This window comes from Taeniopygia guttata, chromosome 24 (genome assembly GCF_048771995.1).
Source record: "Taeniopygia guttata chromosome 24, bTaeGut7.mat, whole genome shotgun sequence".
Classification (NCBI taxonomy): domain Eukaryota; kingdom Metazoa; phylum Chordata; class Aves; order Passeriformes; family Estrildidae; genus Taeniopygia; species Taeniopygia guttata.
This window is the reverse complement of record NC_133049.1, coordinates 1,998,620-2,024,081: the sequence shown is the minus strand read 5'-3', so window position 1 is coordinate 2,024,081 and position 25,462 is coordinate 1,998,620. Positions and strand designations below refer to the sequence as shown.

General features: G+C 54.4%; 3 protein-coding genes across 10 annotated transcripts; all 3 read right to left on the bottom strand.

Moving 5' to 3' along the window:
- Nucleotides 1-825: 825 nt before the first annotated feature.
- On the bottom strand, nt 826-8,015 carry CHEK1 (checkpoint kinase 1). The gene is made up of 12 exons (XM_030290972.4): nt 7,829-8,015; nt 7,009-7,232; nt 6,843-6,907; nt 5,950-6,019; nt 5,237-5,425; nt 3,710-3,814; nt 3,504-3,599; nt 3,324-3,432; nt 2,976-3,153; nt 1,377-1,508; nt 1,191-1,292; nt 826-1,059 (listed from the first exon to the last, which is right to left on the bottom strand). The coding sequence occupies exons 1-12, from the start codon at nt 7,891-7,893 to the stop codon at nt 964-966; spliced, it is 1,431 nt and encodes a 476-aa protein (XP_030146832.2). The 5' UTR covers nt 7,894-8,015; the 3' UTR covers nt 826-963.
- Nucleotides 8,016-8,124: 109 nt separating this feature from the next.
- On the bottom strand, nt 8,125-16,250 carry STT3A (STT3 oligosaccharyltransferase complex catalytic subunit A). 6 transcript variants are annotated; one of them, XM_030290699.4, is made up of 19 exons: nt 16,168-16,250; nt 15,068-15,165; nt 14,825-14,942; nt 14,669-14,729; nt 14,093-14,214; nt 13,809-13,954; nt 13,485-13,575; nt 12,734-12,840; nt 12,204-12,368; nt 11,504-11,684; nt 10,897-11,052; nt 10,669-10,760; nt 9,911-10,066; nt 9,617-9,805; nt 9,426-9,542; nt 9,243-9,345; nt 8,766-8,954; nt 8,533-8,648; nt 8,125-8,447 (listed from the first exon to the last, which is right to left on the bottom strand). In XM_030290699.4, exons 3-19 carry the CDS (start codon nt 14,910-14,912, stop codon nt 8,409-8,411), a joined length of 2,118 nt encoding a protein of 705 aa, XP_030146559.1. In that variant the 5' UTR covers nt 14,913-14,942; nt 15,068-15,165; nt 16,168-16,250; the 3' UTR covers nt 8,125-8,408. The 6 variants fall into 6 exon arrangements, with proteins under 6 accessions (XP_030146559.1, XP_072774224.1, XP_030146557.1 ...); XM_072918123.1 differs by having other exon boundaries at nt 15,081-15,165; XM_030290697.4 differs by having other exon boundaries at nt 16,107-16,223.
- A 268-nt stretch (nt 16,251-16,518) lies between these two features.
- On the bottom strand, nt 16,519-24,292 carry EI24 (EI24 autophagy associated transmembrane protein). 3 transcript variants are annotated; one of them, XM_012570813.5, is made up of 11 exons: nt 24,154-24,292; nt 23,234-23,380; nt 21,483-21,628; nt 20,234-20,294; nt 19,525-19,591; nt 19,023-19,147; nt 18,679-18,798; nt 18,487-18,598; nt 17,657-17,768; nt 17,350-17,424; nt 16,519-17,247 (listed from the first exon to the last, which is right to left on the bottom strand). In XM_012570813.5, exons 2-11 carry the CDS (start codon nt 23,273-23,275, stop codon nt 17,079-17,081), a joined length of 1,029 nt encoding a protein of 342 aa, XP_012426267.5. In that variant the 5' UTR covers nt 23,276-23,380; nt 24,154-24,292; the 3' UTR covers nt 16,519-17,078. The 3 variants fall into 3 exon arrangements, with proteins under 3 accessions (XP_012426267.5, XP_030146561.4, XP_030146562.4); XM_030290701.4 differs by lacking the exon at nt 24,154-24,292 and adding an exon at nt 23,770-23,844; XM_030290702.4 differs by lacking the exon at nt 24,154-24,292 and adding an exon at nt 23,973-24,086 and having other exon boundaries at nt 16,891-17,247.
- Between the last annotated feature and the right edge of the window lie 1,170 nt (nt 24,293-25,462).

Genomic DNA, 25,462 nt, shown 5'->3' with positions numbered 1-25,462 from the left:
GCAACAAGTTGTGTCCAGCCTCACACCCGTCCACAACCCTCCCTTGGCGAGGCATTCCCAAAGATTTTCTTTTTTATGCCCTTAGAAATATAAATTCCTGGGGGGAATGAACCAGAAAACCCTGTATTCAGCCTAATTATCCCCCCTGGCCGCAATCTGTGATCTCTGGGACAATTAAAAGTGCTTAATCCCAGCTGAAAAGCAAACAAGGTCGGAGCGCGGCGTCTTCCTGCTCTCCCCTCGCCCGCTGCCGGGGTCTCGCTCCCCAGCTGCAATATAAATATGCAATTAAAAAATCGCCGCTAATTGCTTCGCCCAAGGGGGGTTCCCACCAGGGAAACAAAAAGGCTGGGGAAAAGGATATTAAAAAAAAAATAATTCAAGAAGGGGTAAACAAGTAAAAAGTGCATTTTTTAGCCCGGTCATTAAACACCGATGCACTTTAAAGAGAAATTGTGGTGTATCTCAGGGTTTGCACCCTGGGGTGGGGTTTTTTGGGGGGATGCTCTTTTTTGGGGGGGGATGGGGTTAATCCCTGGCTCTCCTCTCTCGCTCCAGCGCTAACAACCCCTGGCAGCTCTCGGGCTCGTTAGTCCTTCCGAAAAGCAATTAGAGAGGCTGGAAAATGAGGGCAGCACTGCCCTGAGACAGGGCAGGAACGGGGGGCGGGGGGGTCAGCTCCCAGCCCTTGGGGCTGGTTTAGGGCTGCACAGCTCGGCAGAGATCCCACAGTGGGATTCACCCTGGCCGAGCAAAGCTGCCCCATCACGGCTGTCAGAGTGAACAACCCAGTGCAACCTCCCCTTTGCAGCAACCAGCCTCACCTTGTGTCCCCCAGGGCTTTATTGAACCTTCAAAACCTAAAACAGGTGGCCAGACACCTTCACAGTATTTGGGTGCAGCGAGGAGGCAGAAGAGGAGGTGGAGGAAGAGAAGGAAGAGGCAGAAAAGGAGTGTGAGGGCTCAGGTGCCGGGCAGCCAGACCTTCTGGGTGCTGACAATGTCGCTGAGCTTGGCCTTGATCTTCAGGAAATGCCTCTTGAACTCCAGACCGTCGCCCTGTGTGGGGAGAGGCAGGGGTTTACATCGCCCTACACCCCTCCATCCCCTGGCACCACCTCCTGTGGTCACCCCCACCCTCCCTGCACCCACTTTGTGTGGTCCTTCCCCACCCTGACCCCCCCACACACCTTGGAGAGGCGAAAATCCACCAGAATCTTGCTCTCCATCTCCACCAGGTTCACCTTGAAGATGAGTTTGTTGTTCCTCCTGTCTGTGGTCGAGATGGTGACCTGCAAAGGGGGGGAATGCCTGGAATTATTCCCTGATGACCCAGCACGGGGGTGCCAGCCCCACTTCCATCCCCTGACCCCCACCTGGTTGGTGCAGCTCATCTTCCAGCCGTATCCCATCTTCTCACACACCTCCTTCAGCGCGCGGTAGGAGCCGTCGGCGTCCAGCTTGGTGAAGAACCGCGTCATCCGCTTCACCAGCCGCTGCCACGGGCTCTGCCGCCCCAAAAAAACCATTCCACAGGTCAGAAATCCTCCCAAAGGTCACAGATCCCACCAGGTTCCAGCCCAGCACTGACACATCGCGGCTTTCGGTGAGGAAATGTTGGAAAGCTGCACCCCCTGATGGCACGAGCCAACAACCGCATCCCAAACAGCAGAAATGCTGCACAGCCACATCCCAAACTGAGCAAAATCGGCCCCTGGCATCATAAAAATGCTATTTAAATACACCTATAGGACGCAAAGCCGTGCCCCAATGGTATAAACAGTGCAAGGATGGACCCCAATATTGTAAATTGATGTGAAGTTGCCTCCCAAATGGTGCAGAGCTGTACCCTGGAACTGGAAAGTTGCATTTTATTACTCAAAATACTGCAAAATCATGCCCCAAATACCACCAGGTTGCACCCTGAGATGACAAACCTTGCCCAGCAGCACCCCAATGCTGCCAAGCTGCTCCCTGAGATCATAAATCAGGTGCTAAGTTGCACTCTAAACACCACAGAGCAGCCCCCAACCACTGCACAAAGTGCACCCTGATGCCGTAAATGATGCACATTTACACACCAAATCTTGGGAGGTGGCACCCCAAGATGATAAAACTCACAGCTGCATCCCAGCCTTGTCAAGTTGCTCCCTGATATTCCATATACAGCAAAGTTGCTCTTTAATGTAGTGTTTATGATGCAAAGTTGCACCCCAGTATCTTACACAATGCTGCAGCACAAAGCTGTAAATCAGATGTGAAACTGCCCCTCAAGTCTTTGGCAAAGTGACAAACTGACACTAAAAGTACTGCAGATTTGTACCCCAAATCCTGCACCTCACACCCAGGTGGTAAATATTCAACAGCCACAGCCCCACAGTTGTTCCCTGATATTCTAAACACAACAAATCTTACATATCTAAGGCAAAGTTGCACCCCAGTAGTGCAAAATGTGCAGCACTGGATCCTGATGTTGTAAACTGGATGAGACTCTGCCCCTCAAATGCTGCAGAGTTGCACCCCAAGATGATAAAATTCCACACCCCACAGATTGCCAAGCTGCTCCCTGATGTTATAAATATGGCAAAGTTGCTCCTTATTGTCATATACACGATGCAAAGCTGCACCCCAATTTATACAATGCAATGTTTGACCTCAGTGTTGTAGATCAGACGTGAAGCTGCCCCCAAACACCCCAAGGCCACGGCAAAGCATCACCCTGAAAATACTGAAAAGCTGTGCCCCAAATCCTGCAAACTCACACCCGAGGTGATAAATAACAAAAAGTTACACCTCCAGTACTCCCCATCAGGCAAAGCTGCACCCCAAGCACCACAGAGCAGCCCCCAGGCACTGCAAGGTGCGCCCCAAACACCACGAGGTGAAATCCCAAGAGGATCAGCCTCGCCCAGCCGCATCCCAAGCACTGCGAGGCAGCATCCCGATATTCCAAGTGGTGCCAGGTGCCCCCTGACCTGGGAGGAGCCTGGGGTGCCCAGGAGCTGGCTGTTGACCAGCATGTGCTCGGGGCAGGCGGGCTGTGAGAAGCTGAAGCCCTGCACCAGCTGGTCGATGCTTCCCGTGCCGCTGTCCCAGGGCATCCCGCCCGTGCCGGGCTCCGGCTGTGATGTGGAGTAGCTTGCCTTGTCCTCACTGCAAGGCAAGGGGGGACACAAGGGTTAGGAGCACTGCAGGGAGCCAGAGTGGGAACTGCACGGGGTTTTGCAGGATCTGGGTCGATCACAGGGGTCGTGCGGGGTTTCCACCCAAGCCCCGAGGCGTGCAAGGAGCTGCAGACCCGTGTGAGGGAAGCAGAGGCTCACCCCAGCGCTCCCTTCACGGGAGAGAAGTCTGTATCCGATCGGATGTGCTTGGAGAAGCCTCCAGGGGAGTCTGTGACTCCCCCCGAGGAGAGCCGGGCCCGCTTGACATCTGCAAAGGGACAGGACACCAAATAACCCCCAAATCTGGGGGCATGAGCTCCTTCCCCCACGGCCCCTTACCCTTCTTGAGGGGTCTGCTGTACCACCGGTCCTTCTGGATGTCAGGAATGGTGATCCTCGCCGTGGGGCTCTCCGTGAGGATCTTGTGCAGCAGTGCTGGGGGAGATGAGGGGGTGGAACACAATATGGTGTGTGTGGATATGTGTATATTTGTGTGTATATATTTGTGTGTACACATAGGGAGCTGCTGGGTGCCGGGTGCTTACCCAAGGGACTGGAATCAATCTTCTTCCAAGGTGGGAGGTAGGTTTTCTTCTCCTTCCAGTCACTGTATTCCTGGCAGCTGTCGCTGGGCTGGTCCCAAGGCAGCTCTGCCGGGAGATCCCACTGCTGTCACCCCTCGGTGCCACAACCCCCTGGGCACACATGTGGCACGGAGGGGACGTGGTGTGCCAGGTGACCCTGCCCTGCCACGGATCCTGTGTGCTCCCCACGCATCCCAAACCTCCCTGTGCATCCCATGGTTTCCCACACACATCCCATTCCTCTCTATGCACCCCAAGCTCCTCCTATGCATCCCATACCTCCCCTATACACCACATACATTCACCTTCTATTCCTTCCTTATATCCCTATGGATATTCCAGACATCCCCCTCCATGCATTTCACATCTCCCTTATGGATCCCACACGTTCCATCTCTGTTTCACACATCCCTCCCATCTCACACGTGCTCCCTCCCCATCCCGTACATCCCCAGCTGCACTCCACGCTCTCCCCCCGTGCACCCCGTCTGCATTCCACACACACACCCCTGCACATTCCACAGACACTCCCCCATGTCCTCTGCACCGCTCCTGCATTTCCCCCCCACCCACTGAACCGTCACATGCATTCCATCCATTCCTGGAGGCATTCCAGTGTTCCCACCCCTGCTGGCCATTTATCACCTCCTGGGAATTCCATCCATCCCAGCATTCCCAAATCTGGTCAGCATGGCCATCAGCACCAGGTCACCCTCTGGGAATCCCATCCATCCCAAAATTCCCACCTCCAGCCAGCATGGCCATCAGCACCAGGTCACTTTCTGGGAATTCCATCCATCCCAACGTTCCCAATTCTGGCAGCATGGCCATCAGCACATCACCCTCTGGGAATTCCATCCATCCCAACATTCCCACTTCTGGCTAACATGGCCATCAGCACACCACCCTCTGGGAATTCCATCCATCCCAACATTCCCACCTCTGGCAGCATGGCCATCAGCACATCACGCTCTGGGAATTCTGTACAACCCAACATTCCCAATTCTGGTCAGCATGGCCATCGGCACATCACCCTCTGGGAATTCCAACCCAACATTCCCACCTCTGCCAGCATGGCCATCAGCACCAGGTCACACTCTGGGAATTCCATCCATCCCAACATTCCCAATTCTGGTCAGCATGGCCATTAGGACATCACCCTCTGGGAATTCCATCCATCCCAACATTCCCAATTCTGGTCAGCATGGCCACCAGCACATCACCCTCTGGGAATTCTGTACAACCCAACATTCCCAATTCTGGCCATTAGGACATCACCCTCTGGGAATTCTGTACAACCCAACATTCCCACCTCTGCCAGCATGGCCACCAGCACATCACCCTCTGGGAATTCCATCCATCCCAACATTCCCAATTCTGGTCAGCATGGCCATCAGCACATCACCCTCTGGGAATTCTGTACAACCCAACATTCCCAATTCTGGCCATCAGCACATCACCCCCTGGGAATTCCATCCCAGTTCCCACCTCCGGCCAGCATGGCTGTCAGCACCACGCCGCAGGCCCAGACGTCGACGGGCTCGGCGCGGAACTCGGGGCGCCGCAGCAGCTCGGGGGCCACGTAGGGCAGGGTCCCACACATCTTGTTCAGCAGCCGCTCCCGCCCGTTGTGCCGGAACACCGTGGCCAGGCCGAAATCCGAGATCTTCAGGTTGTCTGGGCCCAAACAGAAGCAAATCCAAGTTAAAACTTTAAATCGGAATTCAAAATTAACCCACCCCCGTCTCCCTGACATTAATTTAAAATGCAAGCTCAAATTTAAGTAGAAATCAAAGCGCAAGTAAAAATTTTATTTATTAATTCAAACTCAAATTTGTTTAAAAAATTGAATTGAAAATAAGTTTAAAATAAAAATTCAAGTTAAGATTCTAAAGTTTTAAGTTTAGAAGTTGAACTTAAAAATCTGAATTAAAATACAAATAAAATTAAAAGAAATTCAAATTAGAAAATTAAAATGCTAATTCAAATAAAAGCTTAAATTAAGAAATTGAACTAAAAAATTGTAAAAAACTTTAAATTAAAAATGCACAGTAAAATTTAAATTCAGAATAAAATCAAATCCTTTCATTAAAAATTCAAATACAAAATATAAGCATTCAAATTGAACACTCAAGTAAAAAAAACACAAATGAAGAAATGAAAACTTAATGGAGGTCGGAGAGGGACACGCCTGCCCCCACCTCGATCGTCCAGCAGCAGATTCTCCGGCTTCAGGTCCCGGTGGGTGATGCCCATGCTGTGCAGGTACACCTGAGGAGGAGGGGAGGGGTCAGCACCGGGACCACGGCAAGGGGCAGAGGGGCAGCATGGTTTGGGAATCACGGCAAGGGTCAGAGGGTCAGTGCCATGTGGGAATCATGGCAGGGATCAGGGGATCTGTGCTGTGTGGGAATCACAGAAAGGGTTAGCACCGTGTGGGAATCACGGAAAAGGGTCAGTGCCATGTGGGAATCATGGCAAGGATCAGGGGATCTGTGCTGTGTGGGAATCATGGAAAGGGTCAGAGGGTCAGTGCCATGTGGGAATCATGGAAAGGATCAGGGGATCTGTGCCGTGTGGGAATCATGGAAAGGGTTAGCTCTGTGCAGGGATCATGGCAAGGATCAGGAGATCAGCACTGTGTGGGAATCATGGCAGGGATCAAGGGATCAGTGCCGTGCAGGAACTATGGCAAGGGTCAGCACCGTGCAGGGATCACGGCAAGGATTAGGGGATCAGCACTGTGTGGGAATCATGGAAAGGGTCAGCACCGTGCAGGAATCATAGCAAGGGTCAGGGGATCAGCACTGTGTGGGAATTATGGCAAGGATCAGGGGATCTGTGCGGTCTGGGAATCATGGCAAGGGTCAGTACCGTGCAGGGATCATGGCAGGGATCAGGGGATCTGTGCCGTGCAGGGATCACAGCAAGGGCCAGTGCCATGCAGGGATCACAGCAAGGGTCAGTGCCATGCAGGAATCACAGCAAGGGTCAGTACCGTGCAGGGATCAGGGGACCTGTGCCATGCAGGGATCACAGCAAGGGTCAGCGCCGTGCCGGGACCGGCACCGGCACCGCCGCCTCCAGCACTCACCACGCCGGCAATCAGCTGCTGGAAGAACCGCTGCGCCTCCGGCTCCGGCATGCCGACATCCGGCTCTGCACGGGGGAAGAAGAAGGGGAAGAGCAGTGCTCAGCCGTGTGGGGATGACAATCATGATGCCCCATCGCCCCCCGACCCCCGGGCAGCCGCGCCGCACCGATGCGGTCGAAGAGCTCTCCGCCGCGGCAGTACTCCAGGAACAGGTACTGCGTGGGCCCCTCCCGCCGGTGTCCGTAGAACCGGACGACGTTCTCGTGGCTCAGCATCTTGTTGATGCAGATTTCCTTCTTGATGTTCTCCGGGCACTCGGCCGCGCGCTTCATGTCCACGATTTTCACGGCCACGGCCTCCTCAGTGCGGCGGTTCACGGCCAGCTGCACCCTGCGGTGGGCACGGAACGGGCAGGGAATGGGCACGGGAATGCTTCCCCCAGAGACAGGCAGGGAATGGGCACGGGAATGCTTCCCCCAGAGGCAGGCAGGGAATGGGGAGAGAATGCTGCCTCTGGAGACGGGCAGCAGGCAGGGAATGGGGAGGGAATGCTGCCTCTGGAGACGGGCAGCAGGAAGGGAATATCGCCACTGAGGCAAGGAACGGGCAGGGAATGGGCAGCAAATGGTGCCCGTGGGGACCGGGAACGGGCAGGAACAGACAGGGACACAGGCACGATGGGCACGCAGGGGTGCAAGGGGGTGTGATGGGCGAGCAGCGGGCACACAGAGGACGAGGAACGGCAAACAGCGGGCATGTGATGGGCGAGCAGGGCGGACTGGGCAAGCTGTGGGCACACACACGGCCTGTGGTGGCCAAGGGCATGCAGTGGCCGCGCAAAACCACGCAGGGCCAAGCAGCGGGTGCGCAAGCGGCACACGATGGGGGCAGAGGGGACAGCGGCCGCGCACGGGGCACGGCAGGGGCGTGCAAGGGGCGGACCCGGCCGGCAGCAACCCCGCGTCCCCCGGCCCCGCCGCACTCACTCCCCGTAGGCGCCTTCACCCAGCGTCTGCACGAGGTCCCAGTCCTCCACGAAGGGCACCGCCATGCCCGGGCCGGGCCCGCTCCGGGCCGCGATCCCGGTCCCAATCCCGGTCCCGGTCCCGGCTCGGCCGCGCCGCCTTTTCCCGCCAGAGCCGCGAGCCCCGCCCCGCCACGCGCGCGCGCAGCCCAGGACACGCCCCCGGCAACCAGGCCACGCCCCCGCCACAAGCCACGCCCACCCAGGCTCCCGCCACAGACCACGCCCCCCGCCCCCATTTCCCCTCAAACCCGGGGAGAAACCCACCAAATTTATTTTTATTTATCAGTATTCTTCACAATTCCTGCTCAATCAGCCCCGGTGAGAGCCGCAATTCCTGATTTGGCAACGGCCCCGTGTGTATATAAAAATCACTCCCGGCAGGATGGGGCGGGCAGGGTCCTCCCACCGCTGCCTGCGCTTACAAACGGTATAAAACAAACCCCAAACAGCCCCCTCGAAAGCCCACCAAACCCCCAAATCTCTGCTGCACAGGCAAGGCTGGGTCAGTGCGGTGTCCGGCGCGGCCAGCGCCGGCTCCTCTACGTCCTTGACAACCCGCGGTTGTCCAAATCTTTCACCTGGGCAGTAAAAGAAGGTTCATAAGGTAGAATTCTGTATTTTTGTCCCAAACTGGGTGGGTCTGGGCTTGCTCTGGTGCCATACCTTGTATATTCGGACCAGCCAGTGCTCTGTGGTGTACGCCTCCTCCAGCACGTCCAGCTCAAAGTCCTTGTTGCCGATTTCGGCGTTCCTCACCCGGTCGTAGCCCGGGGGTCGCTCTAGGAGAGAGAGAGCAAAGCACAGGCAGTGCTGCTGCATTGCACCCCAGAGATGTCAGGGCACAGTGGGGCCCCCCAGAAGCAGTGCCACGCCCCGGGGGTGACTCAGGGACTCACTGGCCTCAGTGTAGACCTGGCCGAAGCGGTAGTAGCACATCTTGTACATGAGGCAGTTGAGCAGCACCGGGGAGCCCTCGCGGTCCACCCGGAACTCCCCGGTGGGGGTGTAATAGTCGTGCTCCTTGATGTGGCGCCCCGTGTCCGTGCTGCCCCCGATCCGCACCATCCACAGGAACTTGTTGATGTCTGCAGGGCAGAGTTGGGAGGTAAAGAATGAGAGCTTGAGGTGATTTGGGGGGCCAAGAGCAAGGGGTTGCATTGGGGTGAAAGAATAAGAAGTTGGGATGAGGTAAAAGAACGAGAAGCCAAGTTGAGCTGGGGGGCCAGGAGGGAGGGTTGAGGCAAGGCCGAGTTGAGGAACAGCTCCAAAGAGGAGCATTCCAGGCCCATTTTCACTGCACAGCCCCAGCAGGAGGTGGGATTCTGCCACCAGCAGCCCTGGCTGGTCTGACCTGGCTCACAGCAGGATCTTACCGTCCGATGAGTACCCGGTGAGGCCGCCAAAGATGACCAGCACGTAGCTGACGTCCAGCTCCCTCATGATCTCGTAGGCTTTCTCCTCTGTCGATGCCATGGCCTGGGGCAGACGTGGTGTCAGCCAGTGCTGATGTGGTGCCCACAAAGGCTGGCCAAGGCAGCGGGGAGGGAGGGACCCACCTGGCCGACGCGGGAGATGTGCGTGTTGTTCCAGGTGTTGTTGTCCACCAGGATGGTCCTGTTGGCCATGGCGGTGATCTGGTACCCGTAGTCCCACCAGGACATCACCTTGGCATCCTGCACCGAACACGGGGCGGCCATCAGCGCCTCAGTGGGCAGTGTGGGGTGCCCAAGGCCGCAGTGCCCCGTACCTCTGGCGTGTTGTGCCTCAGCCAGTAATAAGCTTCTCGGAAGTCATCGAAGATGATCCTGCTGCCATCCCCACCCCGGGCAGAGAGAACGATGGAGGGGGAGGAATAGGCCTCGCTGGTCACCCAGGTGGAGTGGAAGGTGTAGGTGATCAGGAAGAACGCCATGACCAGGATCATGCCACTGGCAACCTGTGGGAACAACCCGGGGTCTCAGCACTGGAGGGAAGGGGCCATCACCCTCCTGCACTCAGCCCAGCAGGACCAGGCGTCCTCCTGAGCCGTCCTGGTGCTCACCTCATTTTTAATGGGGTAGGTGGAGTCTTGCTGCTTTTTGCTCTTTTTGTCTGGCCGGCTGATGTCCAGGTTCTTCATGTAGGTGGACAAGACCTGAGACACCCCGATGCCAGACAGGATGCACATCACTGGAGCCAGCACCAGCATGAGACGCACCTATGGCAACAGCAGAACTGCTGGAGAAGGAATCCAGCAGAAATCCAAGGGAGGAGGGAACTGGATGCCATTCCTAGCCCAGCACCTCAAATTCAGTGGATCTATCAGCCTCAGGATAAACCTGTGGCTGTTTTATTTAGTGGGAGCTGCCACCATCTCTGACACCCCCAAGGGAAATTCCCTGAAGTGCTCAAAATTGGCCCACATGGGAAACTTCAGCTATCTTAGGTGGAAGCAAGGATTGGTAGCTAACTCCACACCATAACTCAACCACATTTAATGTTCAAGGTGCCACAGGAAAAGTGAAAATGGACTCATCAGCAGCCTGAAAACCCAGAGAATTTGTTTGAGATTGCACTGGGAGCTTGGCTCTGGGAGATCAGAAACACTGACCAGGCAGCACTGACCGCAGGGACATGAGTAACACCCAAACCACTGAGTTTTGCAACTTCACCTTCCCTCACTGCAGAGAGAGGTGAAACAAAACCACATTTATGGAAGGGAGAAAAGCCCTCAGGGCGAAAGAATCATCACTCAGTTCAGAAAAACAAATTAAATGGTTATGAGCACTCAGGGGCGGCGCTGGCGCCCGCAGCCCTCACCATGACAGCAGAGAAGTACATGCTGGTCACACCGTACATGATGATGAAGATACGGGCATCTGAAAGGTTGCTGAAGCAGTAGTAGAGACCAACTGTGAGGGGGGAGAAAAAGGGGTTAGGTTCAGCTCAGAGATGAAATAAAACCAGGCACTGAGGGAACAGCAGGCTCAGCATAGCCAGAAGAGGCAGGAAAACCTCTGGTGACCAACTCAGGGTCAGGCAACTCACCTGGGAACATGAAAACAAGGAGCTGCAGGTCAAAGTAGTAGGAGGACCAAGTAGTGGGCTGGTGCTCAGAGACGGAGGCGATGATGGGGATGTTGTTCTTGGCATAGGAAGGGTCCAGCAGGGAATAGAAGCGCCCCGTCCACGGGGAGATTTTCCCTAGGAAAGTGGAGAAAACAAATCCTCTTTGGATCCAGCAGAGTAACGGGCAATGCTGACACGTACTCTCCCAGGGGAGCACATGTGAGGCTGAATGAATGATCCCAGACCTCATTTAGAATCTCTACTACTCAAAGCTGCCATTTTAGAAAGGAAATGCAATGCAATTTCACTCTAAAACACTCTTCCCTGCCTAACCTCTGCCTTTAGTATCTCTTCACTACTACAGAGCAACAATCAGTATCTGCAGCACCAGCCTGCTGTCCCCAGAGTCTCTGCCCCTCCCATCCTACAGCTGCTGTGTAAATATTCCTTGCGAATGCACAAATTTGGGCAGGTCCCAGCCTCCCGCTTTGAGGGGACTCACAGGCACCACAGTAACACAGAGCTAGCACGGACAAATTCCATGCCTTGGGTGAAACACCCTGGTAATGCCACAGCCTCGGGCTACCTGTGAGCATCAGCACGGCCCCGACAGAGAGGAGGACGAAGCCGACCAGGGAAATGACACTCCTGAAGAGGATTTCGAACTGCTGCGGGTTCAGCTTGCTCCGGAGGTAGTCCACGAAGGCATGGATCTGGCACAAGCCGAAGACTCCAAGGGCAGCCATGTGCTCCGAGGAGAGGACGGGCTGGGAGTGGAGCACAGCGTGGTCAGACACAGAAATGAACAGGAGCTGCTGCTGGCTTTTGTCACAAATTGCTGCTTGGTACAGTCTCTGCCAGTCACAGGAAAATGTTCAAATGTCCCCTCCCTGTGGCTGGCACAGCTGGTACAAGTTCTTTTTCTATATCTGCTTTGATTCATATGGAAAATTAACCAGATTCTCTTGAAAACAAGAGCCAGGCAGGCCTGTTTCCTGCCATACCAAGACAAATATGGCATGAGTGCTTTCTCCACCAAAACCAAAGATATTTTTATGAAAGATAATCAGTGCCAGGAAGGTTATAAGGAGCTTTGAAAATCACCCAGCACAGCCAAAGGCTCATTTTTCCAAAGGTGGCAAGGACTCAGCATAATGGAAGCTGGAACAAGGAGCCAGCACCCACTCAGAACCTCAAGGATGAAGGCAAGTAGTAAAACCAAGTGCCAGCACGCTGCTGTTCTGTTAGAACCCACCCCCAAGTCTGCAAGTCCTCCTGGTGCCCACCTGGAAGCCAACAAAGGAGATCTGCATGGAGAGGATGGTTCCCAAGCAGTAGACTGTGCAATAGGCGACGTAGATCCTGTGGGAGAAGCGCCCGGTGAGCATCAGCACCAGGACGTGCAGGGGGATGAGGTTGATCAGGAAGACGTAGCCACCCCACGAGGAGACCTGCCAGGACACAAACCAGACACACACCCACAAGCTCCAGGGACTGAACAGCTGCAGAGCTGAGGTGAAACACAGAGGTTTAGCTTTTCTGGGATCACAGGCAGCAATACCAGCCAGGATCTGCTCTATCTTACAGCATCTTCCACACCCCAGCTGCCAGAAACATGGATTTTTCAACGCTTCTAAGAACACCTCACACAAAACCCACTAGTTTTGGGAAGAAAGGACCCGTTCCCTTTCCTCCTCCATAGAGGTTCTAGCTCTCAGGACACACTGACACAGGAACAGCACAGCATGGCTTCCTGGTGAGAGCAGAGGGATCTCAGAGTCAGGCTGACCCCAGGGCTGGGAGAAGGGACACTCACCATGTAGAAATAGGCGAGGGCACACATGGCTGCCCAATAGATGGAGCCAGTTTTGACAGCCTTGATCCACATGTAGTAGGTCAAGAGCATGCAGAATATGGCGATACCTGCGGAAGGATCCAGAGCTGTTAAAGCCATCCCTGGGGCACGGCAGAGAACTCAAGCCATTAAAAACAGATTTGTAAATGCACTGCTGCTCCATCACACAAAGAGACAGGCCTGGGAAAAGCGTTTGGTATCTGGTTTCTAGCCCGAAACACTGTGGTGTTTGTGTCTAACAGCTCACGTGGCTTCTTCCAGCCACACCAGCTGGAAGAACTCCTACACAGCCCCTAAGAGCCCAGCTACAGCAAAGGAACCAGGATCCTCCTCTGCCCCAGGCAGTGGCAATGAGATTGCTGCCTTTGCCAGTCCCAATGTCAGTGCTGGAACAGGGATAAAAGCACAGAGGAACCACACAGTTCCACAGTGCTCCAGTTCCAGGCAGAGTTTAGGGAGGTGACAAAACCCTTCTGACTGGCAAACAAGGATACTGGAGTAAACCCGCTGCCAGAGCTGGGAGACATTCCCTCCACTTCACAGCACGGCCAAAAACCACTTCTGATCCCTGACAGGTCAGGTTTGCTCAGCACAAACCCAGCAGGGATCACCAGCAAAGGACAGAGACTTTCTTGTGTCCTGCAGCATCTTCCAGCACCACTTTCCAGCACCCAGCAGTCCTTAAAGGTTTCCTTGGGGGCCACAAACTCACCTTCATTATCATAGGAGCCAGCAACAGATCGAGAGATGTATCCAGGCACAACAGCAATCATGGCAGCAGCAAGGAGTCCTGCCCCTGCATCCTGGGAAAAACAGCCAGGGAAAAGACATCTGGGTTTAGGGATTTTATAACTCAAAGGAATAAAAACTGCACACAGAAACGAAGTTTTCAAACATATCTGCCACTTCCTAGAAGGTTGGGGTTTTGAGGAGTGTGGTGGTCACCTCCAAACCTCTGAGCCAGCTGCTCTCCCAAATGGCAAACAGCTCCTGCTCCTCTGGAAAGCCAAAGCCTGTGGGGCACAGCCCACTGTACCTTGAGCTCTTTGGTGAGGTGGTAGGTCACGATGGTGGTGAAGGAGGAGAAGAGGGGAGCCAGGAACACGCAGACGTTGCGGATGTCGATGGTGATGTGGAAGAAGTGCAGCACGTGGTAAATCGCTGCTGATGTGATCATCAGGCCTGGGGACAGAAATGACACTGCCATCAGGGTGCTCCAAAGACTCACCAGGAGGGAGCTGCTGCCAAGGATGCAGTCCCAGTTTTCAGTCCCTGAATTTCCTTTGCACTAGGTGCATTTCAGCTTGGCAGAAGCTTTACCTGGGTAAATGGTTCCCCCGATGATCCTGCCCAGGGGGTACCATGCTCGGTCGTCAAACCAGTTGTGGAATTTGTAGAAGCCCTCCTCAGCCAGGAAGCGGGTGGTGCGGTAGTTGAAATACCTGTGAGGATGGCAAGGTGTGACAACACTGTGGGGGCTGCTCCCATGTGTTCCATGCACAGGGAGCTGGCCCAGTTTCCCTCAGCTGCCCCAAAAGGTTATTTCCTCCTCCTAGTGGGCCTAATAGTGTGTTTACAAAGTCCCTTGGGACTGATTCAATCAGCAACACAAATCGTGCCAGCAGCTCTCTCTCCTGCTGTGCCCAGGTCAGGAATAACCATCTCCCAGGACAAAAGCAATGGCAGGTGGTTCTTGGATCTGGGCTGCAGGAAGAGCCCTGGGTACCAAGCGAATTTGGGTGTGGAAAAGAAAAACCAAGCTGTATTGAAACATGTCCTCCAAATCCCACATGCTCAATGGGGATCAACTTGAGCCTGGCACCAGTGCCTGAATTCCGTGTGCTCCAGAGAGAAAAAGCCCAACAGACCCCCAGGACATGAGAAAACGACACTTACGGGTCAAACTCATGGATGACACTTTCAAATCTTAAGACGGAAAAAAGTCTTGTGGAGAAAGCTGCAAACACAGAGAAGAGAGAGTGAACACACAGAGCCCACGAGTCACCCTCGGTTTTCCTGCTCCAGGAGCCCTCCCTAAGGGCACAGACTTACACAGGACAGCTGCCATGGACAGGATGAGCAGCTTGAGCAGCGTGTCCTGCTTCTCATAGGAGAGCCGGAGAAACCCCAGCTTGGTCATTCTCACATCAAATGCAGGGCCTGAGGATGCCTGGACACAATCAGGAAGATTAAAAGCCTTTAAAACCTTCATGAGCCTTTGGACTTTAAATCCCCCACGCTGGCTCAGCCTTCACCCCTGCCAGGTGCTTGTGTCTCCCCCCACACACCCCTCACCTCCTGTCCTGACCTGAGCTGTCACCCCAAATCCTGGCTGGTTTTCCTTCCTTTACAGAGCCCAGAACTTCTCCGGGGCAGAGGACGCGCCTGTTTCTCTGTGCACAGAACAAAACCACAGTGTAAACTTGAGCAAAAACCCTGCCCTCCCTCTGGGTGCTCTCTGAAGATTAACCATCACCTGCAACAATGCACAAAAAAAAATTAAATATAATCCATGGAGAATGCATAAAATGTGTGCTTTTTCTCACACACAGGAGATCTGAATGGCTCCTGGCTACTCGCAGTTTGGATCACTTATGTCAAATATACATATATATACATATATATAGATATATGCCAGTAGTTTGTTAATGCAGACAAGGACAGTAAATTGGTTTTGCTCACACCAGACAACGTGGCCGTTTAATTCAACCTCTCTGGGGGGAGGAAAAGCCACAGAAATCCTGGGGTTGCACACTAAGGAAGTGGCACTCTTACTGAACAATCACAGCGTTAACATCTTTCTGCCTTGAAAACACTCAGATTTCTTCAAACCGTTTCTTGCCCGATCAGTCGGGAAAACCCCTCCCAGTGCTGCGGGCAGGCTCAGTCCCAGCACGGGTGAGTAAATGTGCACTTCGGGTCGCTGAGGGACAAGCTGAGATATAAACCCCAAACAAACCGGGCCCGGAAAAGCCTGAGATTGAAAACCCAAACAATCTGTGCCCAAAAGCGGTTCCGGCTGGGCACTGCCCGGTACAGAAATGCCGTGCGGTGGTTGTTTCCTGCATCCCTCGGTGCGGATGCCTCGGGCACGGGCGGCTCTGCCCTGAGCTGTCCTCGGGGCACTCTTCACCCGCAGCGACACTGAGCACTGCTGGAGGAGTTCCGCCAGGCTCCAGCCCCCTCAGCCCCGGGGCTCGGCCCGCCCGCCGGGCCCCCCAACCCCGGGCTGCCTGTCCCCTCACGCCCGGGCTCCCTGCAAGGCCGTGACCGCTCCGCTCCCTCACAGCGCACACCCCGCACACCGGCACGCCGCAGCGCGGGCACCCCCCACCTGCAGGCCCGAGGTCCCCGAGGTCCCCCAGCCGCGGTCCCGGTCCCGGCCCGTCCCTCACCGCGGCCCCGCCGCCCCGTCCATCCGCCCCGCGCAGCCGCCGCCGCCGCCAGCCCGCGCCCCGCCCCCGCCCGCTCCCCATTGGCTGCCGCGCACGCCACTCCAAGCGCGGCCGCGCCCATTGGCCGAAGCCCCGAAATCTCAATCGGGCACGGCGCGTCCCCATTGGCGGAGCGGCAGGGGGGCGGTGCCGGCGGGGAACGAGCCGTGACGTGTCCGTCCGGGTTGGCGGCGCCGGGCGGGTCACGTGGGCGGAAGCGGAAGCGCGGCGGCGCGGCCACGTGGGCGGCGGAAGCACCGGGGGCGCGGCGGGAGCGCGGCCGCGATCCCCGCCCCGAGCAGCGAGAGCGGCTGAGAATCGTGGCTTCTCCTTTAATGTTTCAGTGTGAAAATACTAGAGAAAAGTCGATAAACCGGCCCGAAATAGCCAAAGGGGTTTGAACGTCACCGGTTCCTTCCCCGACCCGACAGAAACGGTACATGCACGGCAGGGGGACGGCAGCGGGAGCGCCCAGAAATGCCCGCCCGCCTCCCACGACCTGAGTTAGGGGAGATGGAGGGAGCGGGAAGGGGACGAGGGGCAGGGGGACACGGGGGAGACACGGGAGGGACACAGCGGCAAAAGGGGTGACGGGGTTCCGACCCACGGCCCGGGGCGGGGGGATGGCACGGGAAAGGCGTACAAAAGAGTCCACTATAAAACAAGCGCAGGGCACAACCCGGCTCCTGGAAACTCACAAAGGTGTTAAAAACCCAGATTTTCCCCAAAAAAATTTCCAGGGGGAGACGCAGAACTGACAGTGACACCTCGTCAGGCTGGTGCTGCCCGTCCCTGGAGATCGGGGGCGCAGAGAAGCCTGTGGGGGTCCCACATCCCCCCACATCCCCCCACATCCCGGGGTCTGGGGCAGCTCAGTGCCCCGGAGCAGCCGCGTGTTTGGCAGGAGAGGGCGAGGAGGAGGAGGAGGAGGAGGAGGGGGAGGAGGAAGCACCGCTCAGGGCGGACTGAAGGTAAACGGTCTTGTGGAAGAGTCTGTTGCTGAGGAAAACCACCAGGGAGAAGAGACGGAGCTGGAAGTGGCTGCAAGGGAAGAGAGCCCATCAGCTGTGGGTGCCAGAACGCCCCCGCAGGATTTGGGGAGCGCTGGACACGGATCAGTGGGTGGCACTGGAGGATACTCACTAGGTTTTGCCGGGGGTCCTGGCTTCGTTGGCGCTGATGATGAAGAGAGGGAAAAGGATGGAGAAGAGGCAACCGCTGTAAGGGAAAAATACAATAAAATACAATAAAAAAATAAAATACAATAAAATACAATAAAATAAAATAAAAAAATATAAAATAAAATACAATAAAATAATATAATATAAAATAAAATAAAATACAATAAAATACAATACAATAAAATACAATAAAATACAATAATAAAATAAAATAAAATAAAGGCATTCAGTGGGTGTCAGAGGAGAAGGGGCCAGAGGGGCTTTCCCACCTGATGATGTAGGAGGACTGCATGGCCGTGAGAAATGCCAGTGGCAAGCCAAAGCCAAAGTAGTAGGGCCAGTTCCTCTCGATGTTGGACAACCGTTGGTGCATTTCGATTCCTGCCAAGAGGAGAATCCCATGGAAATGAACCCATGGGGAGGAGACACCCTCGCTACAGAATCACAGAATGAGATAGGCTGGGAAGGACCTCCAATCACCTCCTTTGCCCAATCCCCACCTTGTCACTGAGTGCCACATCCAGTTACTTCCTGAACAACTCCAGGGACGGGGACTACACCACCTCCCTGGGCAGCCCCTTCCAGTGCCTGACCACCCTTTCAGTGAAGAAATTCATTCTGATGTCCAACCCGACACAGCCTGAAGCCATGTCCTCTCATCCTGTCACTTTTTATGTGGGAGCAGAGCCTGACCCTCCCCTGGCTGCCCGCTCCTGTCAGGAACTGTGCAGAGCCAGGTCACCCCTGAGCCTCCTTTTCTCCAGGCTGAGCTCCCCCAGCTGCTCTGGGTGCTCCAGACTTTTCCCCAGCTCTGCACCCAGCTCTGGACATGCTCCAGTCCCTCAATGTCCTTCTTGTAATGAGGGCCCCAGAACTGGACACAGGCAATGCCCTGGAGCTGTGGCCACACTGGGGCTGGTACAATCCAGGTACCTCTGGCCTTCTTACCACCTGAGCACATCGCTGGCTCACATTTACCCTCATCCCATACAAAAACTGATGGAAGATCAGCCTCTGACACCCAAATTGGCTGCTCCTTCCGTAGGGAAATGCTCAATCCAGGCAAATTCCCTCTTCCCACGCAGGGAGCCTCCTTCACCTTTGTTGAACCAGCGGTACTCGAAGCAGTAGAGCGAGTAGAGCAGCGACATGTGAAGGAGGCTGACCAGCTGCCCAATGAGGTCGATGGGGAACAGGCTCACGATCATTCCCTGGGATGGAAAAGAGAGAGGGATGCTCAGGATGCAGGGGAGGGCAGCACCTGAGCTGCTGGGGTGGCTCCTTGTCTCACCTGGATGAGGAAAAGCGCCTGCAGCAGGAGGTTGAACAGCATGTCAGCGATGATTTTGCTGACGCTGGGGAAGGGGTGAGGTTTCCTGCCCGACACCTCGAACGCCAGATCCGCGATGTCCTGCCAGCAGAGACAGGGCCTTGAGGAAAATGGAATCCAGAGCAATGGGGGCATCAGGGAAACTAAACCCAGCTCCTGAGCTGCTTCTGACCACCAGGAATATGCCCAGAGCCTGTTTTGGGGTGGGATTTAACCTTGTGCTCCCATACCACCTGATCAAGCCCCACCCAGTGAGGAAACTCCCCCAGTTTGCTCAAGGCAGGGCGCAGGTTCCTGTCACCCACCTGAAACCAGATGGCATTGACCACCTTACTGAGCACAAAGAGGGGCAGGACCCAGAGAGCACTGAAGATGGAGGTGAGGATGAATTCCAGCCAGGACCAGACATCACCATGTAAGGAAGGGTCACCTTCGGAAGAGAGACAGATACACCTGAGGAACTGGTGTAGGAACCTCCAAATGCTTCCTGGCCCAGCCATCAGGGAAGTTCTCCTGACTCTAGTTCTCTAAATGTCTTTAAAAGCACATTTCCACCCACTTGATTTTTATTTAAATGCAAAAACACAGTGAGAAATGTGTTTGAAACGGCAGGACCCCCGGGCTGGATCCCTGATGTGCACAGGCTGTCAGCAGGGTGACCCACCCCTGGTTTTCTACTGGACTGGGAAGAAGAGGAAAACAACACGAGGAGGCAGAGGTGTGAGGAACAGCTCAATGGGACAAAACTCCTGAGCTCATCCCATGGACTGCTGAGCACCCTGGAAGCCCCAAGGGAAAGGCACCCACCGATGATCTGCGCCGTGACCGACTGAAGGACGGGGATGAACACTCGGTAGAACAAGAAGAGACTAAGCTGCAGGGAAAAACAAACAAGGGCCCTCAGTGAGGCACTGCACGGGCATTTTGTGCTCCTGTGGCTACAGATCCAAAGGCACACGTGCCTCTCCTCCCCCAGCAATCCACAAACACAGAGGAGCAAGGATTTCTGTTTAAATACAGCCACAATCTACAGCTGAACACTTTAACATCTCCACGCCCATCCCACGTACTCTGCACCAATGCAATGACAAAATGAAGCCATTTATTTGGTTATTTCATTTATGAAGTGTTGGCTCCATTAAGGATCAGCCTTATGAACCAGGCATAGCAAGTCAGAGCTGAGGAAATGTCTTTAAGGTGTCAATATCCAATAGGCAAAACAGTATTCCAGGCTGCAGCAAAGCAGGGATTGAATGTTCAGGAGGAGAGAAGTCTCAAAGACTTGAAAAGAAGCTTGGGTTTCATGTGTGGATCTCTTGAGTAAGTCTGTGATCCTGTATCACAGAGTGAATCCCTTAAAACACAGCACTGGGATGGGAATGTGGTGATTCCCAGCAATTCCTATTGCCATGCTGATGGCTCATCACTCACAGCCTATGAGAGCTGGAGCAGGACATGGGTTTTCACAGGGGTTTTAAAATAAAAACTCTAATAAAGAAGAAAAATCTCCACATACCCAGAAGACGCCTCCATTCCAGGCACAACACTGAAATATCCGGCTCACTATCCGCGGTTCACTGTGGGAGAGAGGCTGTTAATGTCCCAGCACCTGGACAAATGTTCCCTCACAAGTGCCAACTGCTGCTGCCCCGTGTTTTGGACACCTTGGAGAAGACACCAAGAACCAGCTCAACACCAGTTGTGCACCTGATTTTATCCACACACAGAAATCCTGGAAGGAATCCCTGCACAGATTCACACCAGGTCTCAGACAGGGCAGTCTCTACAAGACTTACATCAGGGAGACTCTTTCAATCTTTATTAATTCCCAAAATTTGCACTGAAACAGAAGAAAAGCAAAGCTTTCTCGCAGATTTTTGAGAACACATTATAGATCTCAGACTTTGTTCTCCTCAAAGTCTTGCCAGAATAAAACTGGGAAAATCTGGGCATGTTTTGGTCTTGGAAGGGGCTGTTTCAGCTTAGGGTGGTTTTGGTGTCTCTATTTGGAGCTGTAAGAGCAGCTCTGTGGGACTCTCCAGCATCGTCCCAGTCAGCTTTGACACCAGAGTGATACTGCTACAAAGAAACCAGCAAAATTCAGCTATTTATATAAACAACAACAACAAAAAAAAGTTATATTTTTCTCCAGAGGCAGCCCAGATGTGGAGCTGCAGAGACCACTGAGGAGTATCAGGATCATGGGAGACTTTTCTTTCACCTTTCAGCCAGCCAATAATTGGTAAATATGTCTCAGAATGTGCATTACTGCCCAAAAGCACTGTGTGAGGTGCCAGCCTAGAGCCATCAGGGCAGCAGAGACATCCTGGCATGGCCAGGGACTCAGACATGGGAACAGATGCTGTTTGCTCCTGCTTGGGGATAATTCTGGCACTGCCAGAGCCACTGAAGTTCTGCAGCTCCAAACTCTACGAAACACAGCAGGGCTGAGGAAAAGAGACACTCAATCTGCCTCGACGTGGTCATTGGATCCAAGCTGCTGTTTCTTCCCCGATCCCACAATTACCAGCAGCAATGAGGATCAGGAGGAAAAGAAACCCATAAATCCACGTTCTTTCAGTGGTAATTTGAACTGATTATCAAACAGCATAAAAGGCCTGACTTCTTATCTCTTGGGAACAGCTCCAGCCCCATTAGGGAGTGGGAAAAGGGAGTTTCATACCACGTGTTTCCCATTTATTGGCTCTGGCTACCAGAGGAGAAGGGAATTACCCCGTTTCTGACCAGCCACACCCCATACTCACTTCTCTTGCTTCTTCTCTTCCATGTGAAACCTCCGCTGGGCGAGTGCACTGTTGGCTCTCCTCCGCTTCTGCTCTTCCCTTTTCTGCTGGATCCGGGCATCCAGCTTGGAGATGGTGCAGATGCCCCAGATGGAGTCCTTAATTCCCTGTGGGCATGAGGAGAGAGCAGCAATGGGATGTGGCTGACCCAGGCCATCCAAACCCTCCTGATGCCACGGCTGGCCGTGCTCCCTGGCTGCTTGGGCTCAGCTGGAGCAGCAGCACCACCTCTCTTCCACGGCCCAGTGACCCAAATCACTGCACGTTCCAGCATCTCCGTGACCAGCAGTAATTTCTTCTGTAAAGGTGCAACTTCTCTTCCAATCTGCACTATTTAAAACCCTGGCAAAAAATCTGAGTCCAATCTCTCCCAGCCTTGTCTGGCAGGAAGCTCCTCATCCCCTGCCAGCTTTTTGAGGCAAGTAAAATGGAATTACACCAATATTTTAAAATGGAATTACACCAATATTTGGGATGTGTGAAGTCTCAGTGTATGCTATGAATTTGATGCTTATACCTTCACAAAAAAAAAAGCATCTGTCCTCATCCCAGAAACTTCCTCCCACCAGCCACATCCATGCCTGTTAATAAGAGAGTACCCACAAGTCTTTCCTTACTCCATGTTTGGCAGATTTTCAGAGCTACCTCCTAGGATTTGGCATATCCAGAAAGGCTGTGGCCATCCCATCCCTGGAAGTGCCCAAGCCCAGACTGGATGGGGCTTGGAGCAACCTGGGACAGTGGAAGGTGAAAGACTCAAAGGCTCCTTCCAACCCAAACCACTCTGGAATCCTGTCCAATTATTTCCAGCTCCAGGTGATCCCATACCCATTGTCATCACAATTCCCTTTAAAATAAAGATCCTAAGGATGAGCCAGGATGGTGTCACCACCCTGGTAGGGCTCTTGGAGTTCTTGCCCAAAGAGGATAAACTCCAATCCCAAATTCATGTGCTGGGCCCTGACCCAGGCAGCTCTTCCAGCTGATGGTGTAGGAGCACTGGACAATGACATAACTGCTGCTTTTAGGTCTTGGCCACAGAGCTTTGATCAAACCTTTGTCTGTTTCCCAAACGCAGCTATTTCTGAGCATGAGCCATTGCTCAGTGCCACAGCATGAGTGCCTTTTAGCCTGTATTTAACCCTGCAGGATGACGACAGGATGGAGCAGTGAGGTGACACAGATCTTACTGCTGGGACAGAGCTGCTGTGGTCACAGACATTCATCTATTATTGTTGTTATTATTATTATTAAATCATGCACAATATTGTACACTCTAAAATATATTATAAACTTTGCATGTTGTTATATATTGTCCTTTTATAATTAATATTATTATTAATACTATTGAGATTTTTCATTAATTTGTGCCCAAAGGAAACCTGTCAAGACTAAAACCTTTGCAATAGCCACACCACACAACAGGGCTGAGATACACCTGGAGACCCTTTTCCTTCCTTGGAAAAGGCACCAAGAACCAGCTCAACACCAACTGTGCACCTGATTTTATCCACACACAGAAACCATGGAAGGAATCCCTGCACAGATTCACGCCATGTCTCAGCCAGTGTAGTCTCCACAAGACTTACAACAGGGAGACTTCTTCAAATGTTATTAATTCCCAAAATCTGCAGTGAAACGGCAGGAAAGCAATGCCATGGGAAGGAGGGTGCTCCCGAAGCGGCAGGAGCAGCCCCAGGAGCCTCACTCACCCTGACGAGGTCATGAAGGAAGATTCTCACGCTGTCGGCCATCTCGACTCCAGCATCACCTCTGCTTCCCAAACTATCAACTACAGGGAGAGGGGGAGAGCCGGGCCCGAGCCTCTCTCATCCTGGAGAGATGGGAAACGATGGAGCCTGCAGAGAGAACACACAGGGCACAGCTGTGACAGTGGGCTGGCCGGGAATTGCAGGTTCAGTCCCACCCAGCTGCTTTCCAGCAGGATTCCCGGCCCTCACTAGCACAGCCATCGACAGCGAGCCCAGCTTTGAGAACAGCTCTGCTAAACCACCCGAGAAATAAACCCAGCCTCTGAAACACGGCAAAACCCAAACGCCGAGCTTTCCCAGCGGGATGCAAACCTCTCGTCCCTCCCAGCAGCTCGGACAGGCTGAAGGCACAAACCCCAGCGCTGCCGCGGGACGCAAACAATTAAAAATCATGTTAAAAACGGGGTTGTTTTGGTTATTCCGAGTCAAAGCCTGCCGGGACCCAAGCTGCGGAACCAGGTCTCCAGATGTATTACCCAGTTAATCGCGGGCAGGTTCCTCCCAACAATCCCACTCACGGAACACCCGGAGGAGGAAGGCGCCCACAGGATCGGCCCTGTAAGGGCTGACCGGGGGGTCTGCACCCTGACAGCTGAGGGGGTGCCCCTCAGGCAGCCGGGGAGGGGCAGAGCCCCCCGTGGCTCTGCGTGACCCCAAATTCGGCGGGTCCGTCCTTTACCTCAGGGCTGCTCCCACAGCCTCCCCGCACAGCGCCTGAGGGGCACACGGCTCCCGAACGCCCTCGGGCCGCCCCCGCAGCGCCCGCAGCCCCGCGGGGGTTTGTCCCGGCGCGGGAAGGCGGCGGTTCCCCGTGTGCCCCCCGAGCGTGCCCCCGGTGCCCCCGGTCCGCCCGCACTCACCGGGGCCGCACGGCGGGACGGGCCCGGCTCTCACGGCCCGGCCGCGCCCACCGCGCATGCGCCGGGACACGCCCACAGCGCGGGCACCGCCCACCGCACCGGCTGCGCATGCGCCAAAGGGCGGCGCGGACACCCGCGCCACACGAGCAGCTGCGCATGCGCTGTGCTGCCGCCCGCCGCCAGAGGGCGCCACAGGCACGGGAACGGGAACTGGGAACGGGATACTGGGGATACTGGGGGATACTGGGAATACTGGGGGATACTGGGAATTCTGGGGGATACTGGGAACACTGGGGGATACTGGGAACACTGGGGGATACCGGGAACATTGGGGGATACTGGGAACACTGGGGGATACTGGGAATACTGGGGGATACTGGGAGCACTGGGGGGATACTGGGAGCACTGGGGGATACTGGGAATACTGGGGGATACTGGGGGTACTGGGGTGAATGGGAGTACTGGGGCTGGGGCACTGTGGGGATACTGGGGGATACTGGGGATACTGGGGGGAAAGGGCATACTGGGGCTGGGGCACTGCAGGAATACTGGAAACACTGGGGGATACTGGGGCTGGGGCATTGTGGGGATACTGGGGGAAATGGGGAGATAATGGGAACACTGGATGGGGTAATGGGCATACTGTGGCTGGGGATACTGGGGCAGATAATTAGGGGATACTGGGGATACTGGGGACACTGGAGGTGGGGACACTGCAGGAGTGTAGTGGGGATACTGAGGATGCTGGGACTGGAGGCACTGGGCAAATATTGAGGGCACTGGATCGTGGTGGAAGTACTGGGGGAAATGGGGGTTAGTGGGGACACTGTGGGGACAGTGAGGGACAATAACACGGACACTGGATCTGGAGGTTAGGAGCATAATGGGGGTACTGGGCTGGAGGGGATTAGAGCAGCTGGTAATGGGAGCACTGGGGGAATGGGTGACTGTGAGGATACTGGGATTAGGGGGAATTGGGAAGACAGTAGTTAACTGTGGGATACTGGGGACTCCAGGTATGGGAACGTAATGGGGATGCTGGGAGGGAATGTGTTACAGAATTTCTGAGAGAGAGAGGTCATGATTTATGTTTGGAATGAGGTTTGAGCTGCCCACTCAGACCAGGCCTGAGGAGCAGCCTTGATGGGGCCTCGAAGCCTTTGATGCAGTGAGAATTCAGTTGTAGCGCAGTCAGAAATTCTGTTAAGATAACTACAAAGTAATGAGCTATCCGAGCATGAATTAGAGTAGAGCTGCAGTGTGAAAAGTTTGGCCACCTTAAAGAAAAGGTAAACAATGTTAGCTTGCC

Coding starts and splice junctions, on each gene's coding strand:
- CHEK1 (XM_030290972.4), bottom strand. CDS start 7,893: ATGGCGGTGCCCTTCGTGGAGGACTGGGACCTCGTGCAGACGCTGGGT. Junction 6,020..6,842: donor AGCAGCTGATTGCCGGCGTG/GTGAGTGCTGGA, acceptor CCTCCTCCTCAG/GTGTACCTGCACAGCATGGG. Junction 1,060..1,190: donor TGGATTTTCGCCTCTCCAAG/GTGTGTGGGGGG, acceptor CTCCCCACACAG/GGCGACGGTCTGGAGTTCAA.
- STT3A (XM_030290699.4), bottom strand. CDS start 14,912: ATGACCAAGCTGGGGTTTCTCCGGCTCTCCTATGAGAAGCAGGACACG. Junction 13,955..14,092: donor CGGGGGAACCATTTACCCAG/GTAAAGCTTCTG, acceptor TTCTGTCCCCAG/GCCTGATGATCACATCAGCA. Junction 9,346..9,425: donor ACATCTCCCGCGTCGGCCAG/GTGGGTCCCTCC, acceptor CGTCTGCCCCAG/GCCATGGCATCGACAGAGGA.
- EI24 (XM_012570813.5), bottom strand. CDS start 23,275: ATGGCCGACAGCGTGAGAATCTTCCTTCATGACCTCGTCAGG. Junction 18,599..18,678: donor AGGCGCTTTTCCTCATCCAG/GTGAGACAAGGA, acceptor TTTCCATCCCAG/GGAATGATCGTGAGCCTGTT. Junction 17,425..17,656: donor CAGTCCTCCTACATCATCAG/GTGGGAAAGCCC, acceptor TTTCCCTTACAG/CGGTTGCCTCTTCTCCATCC.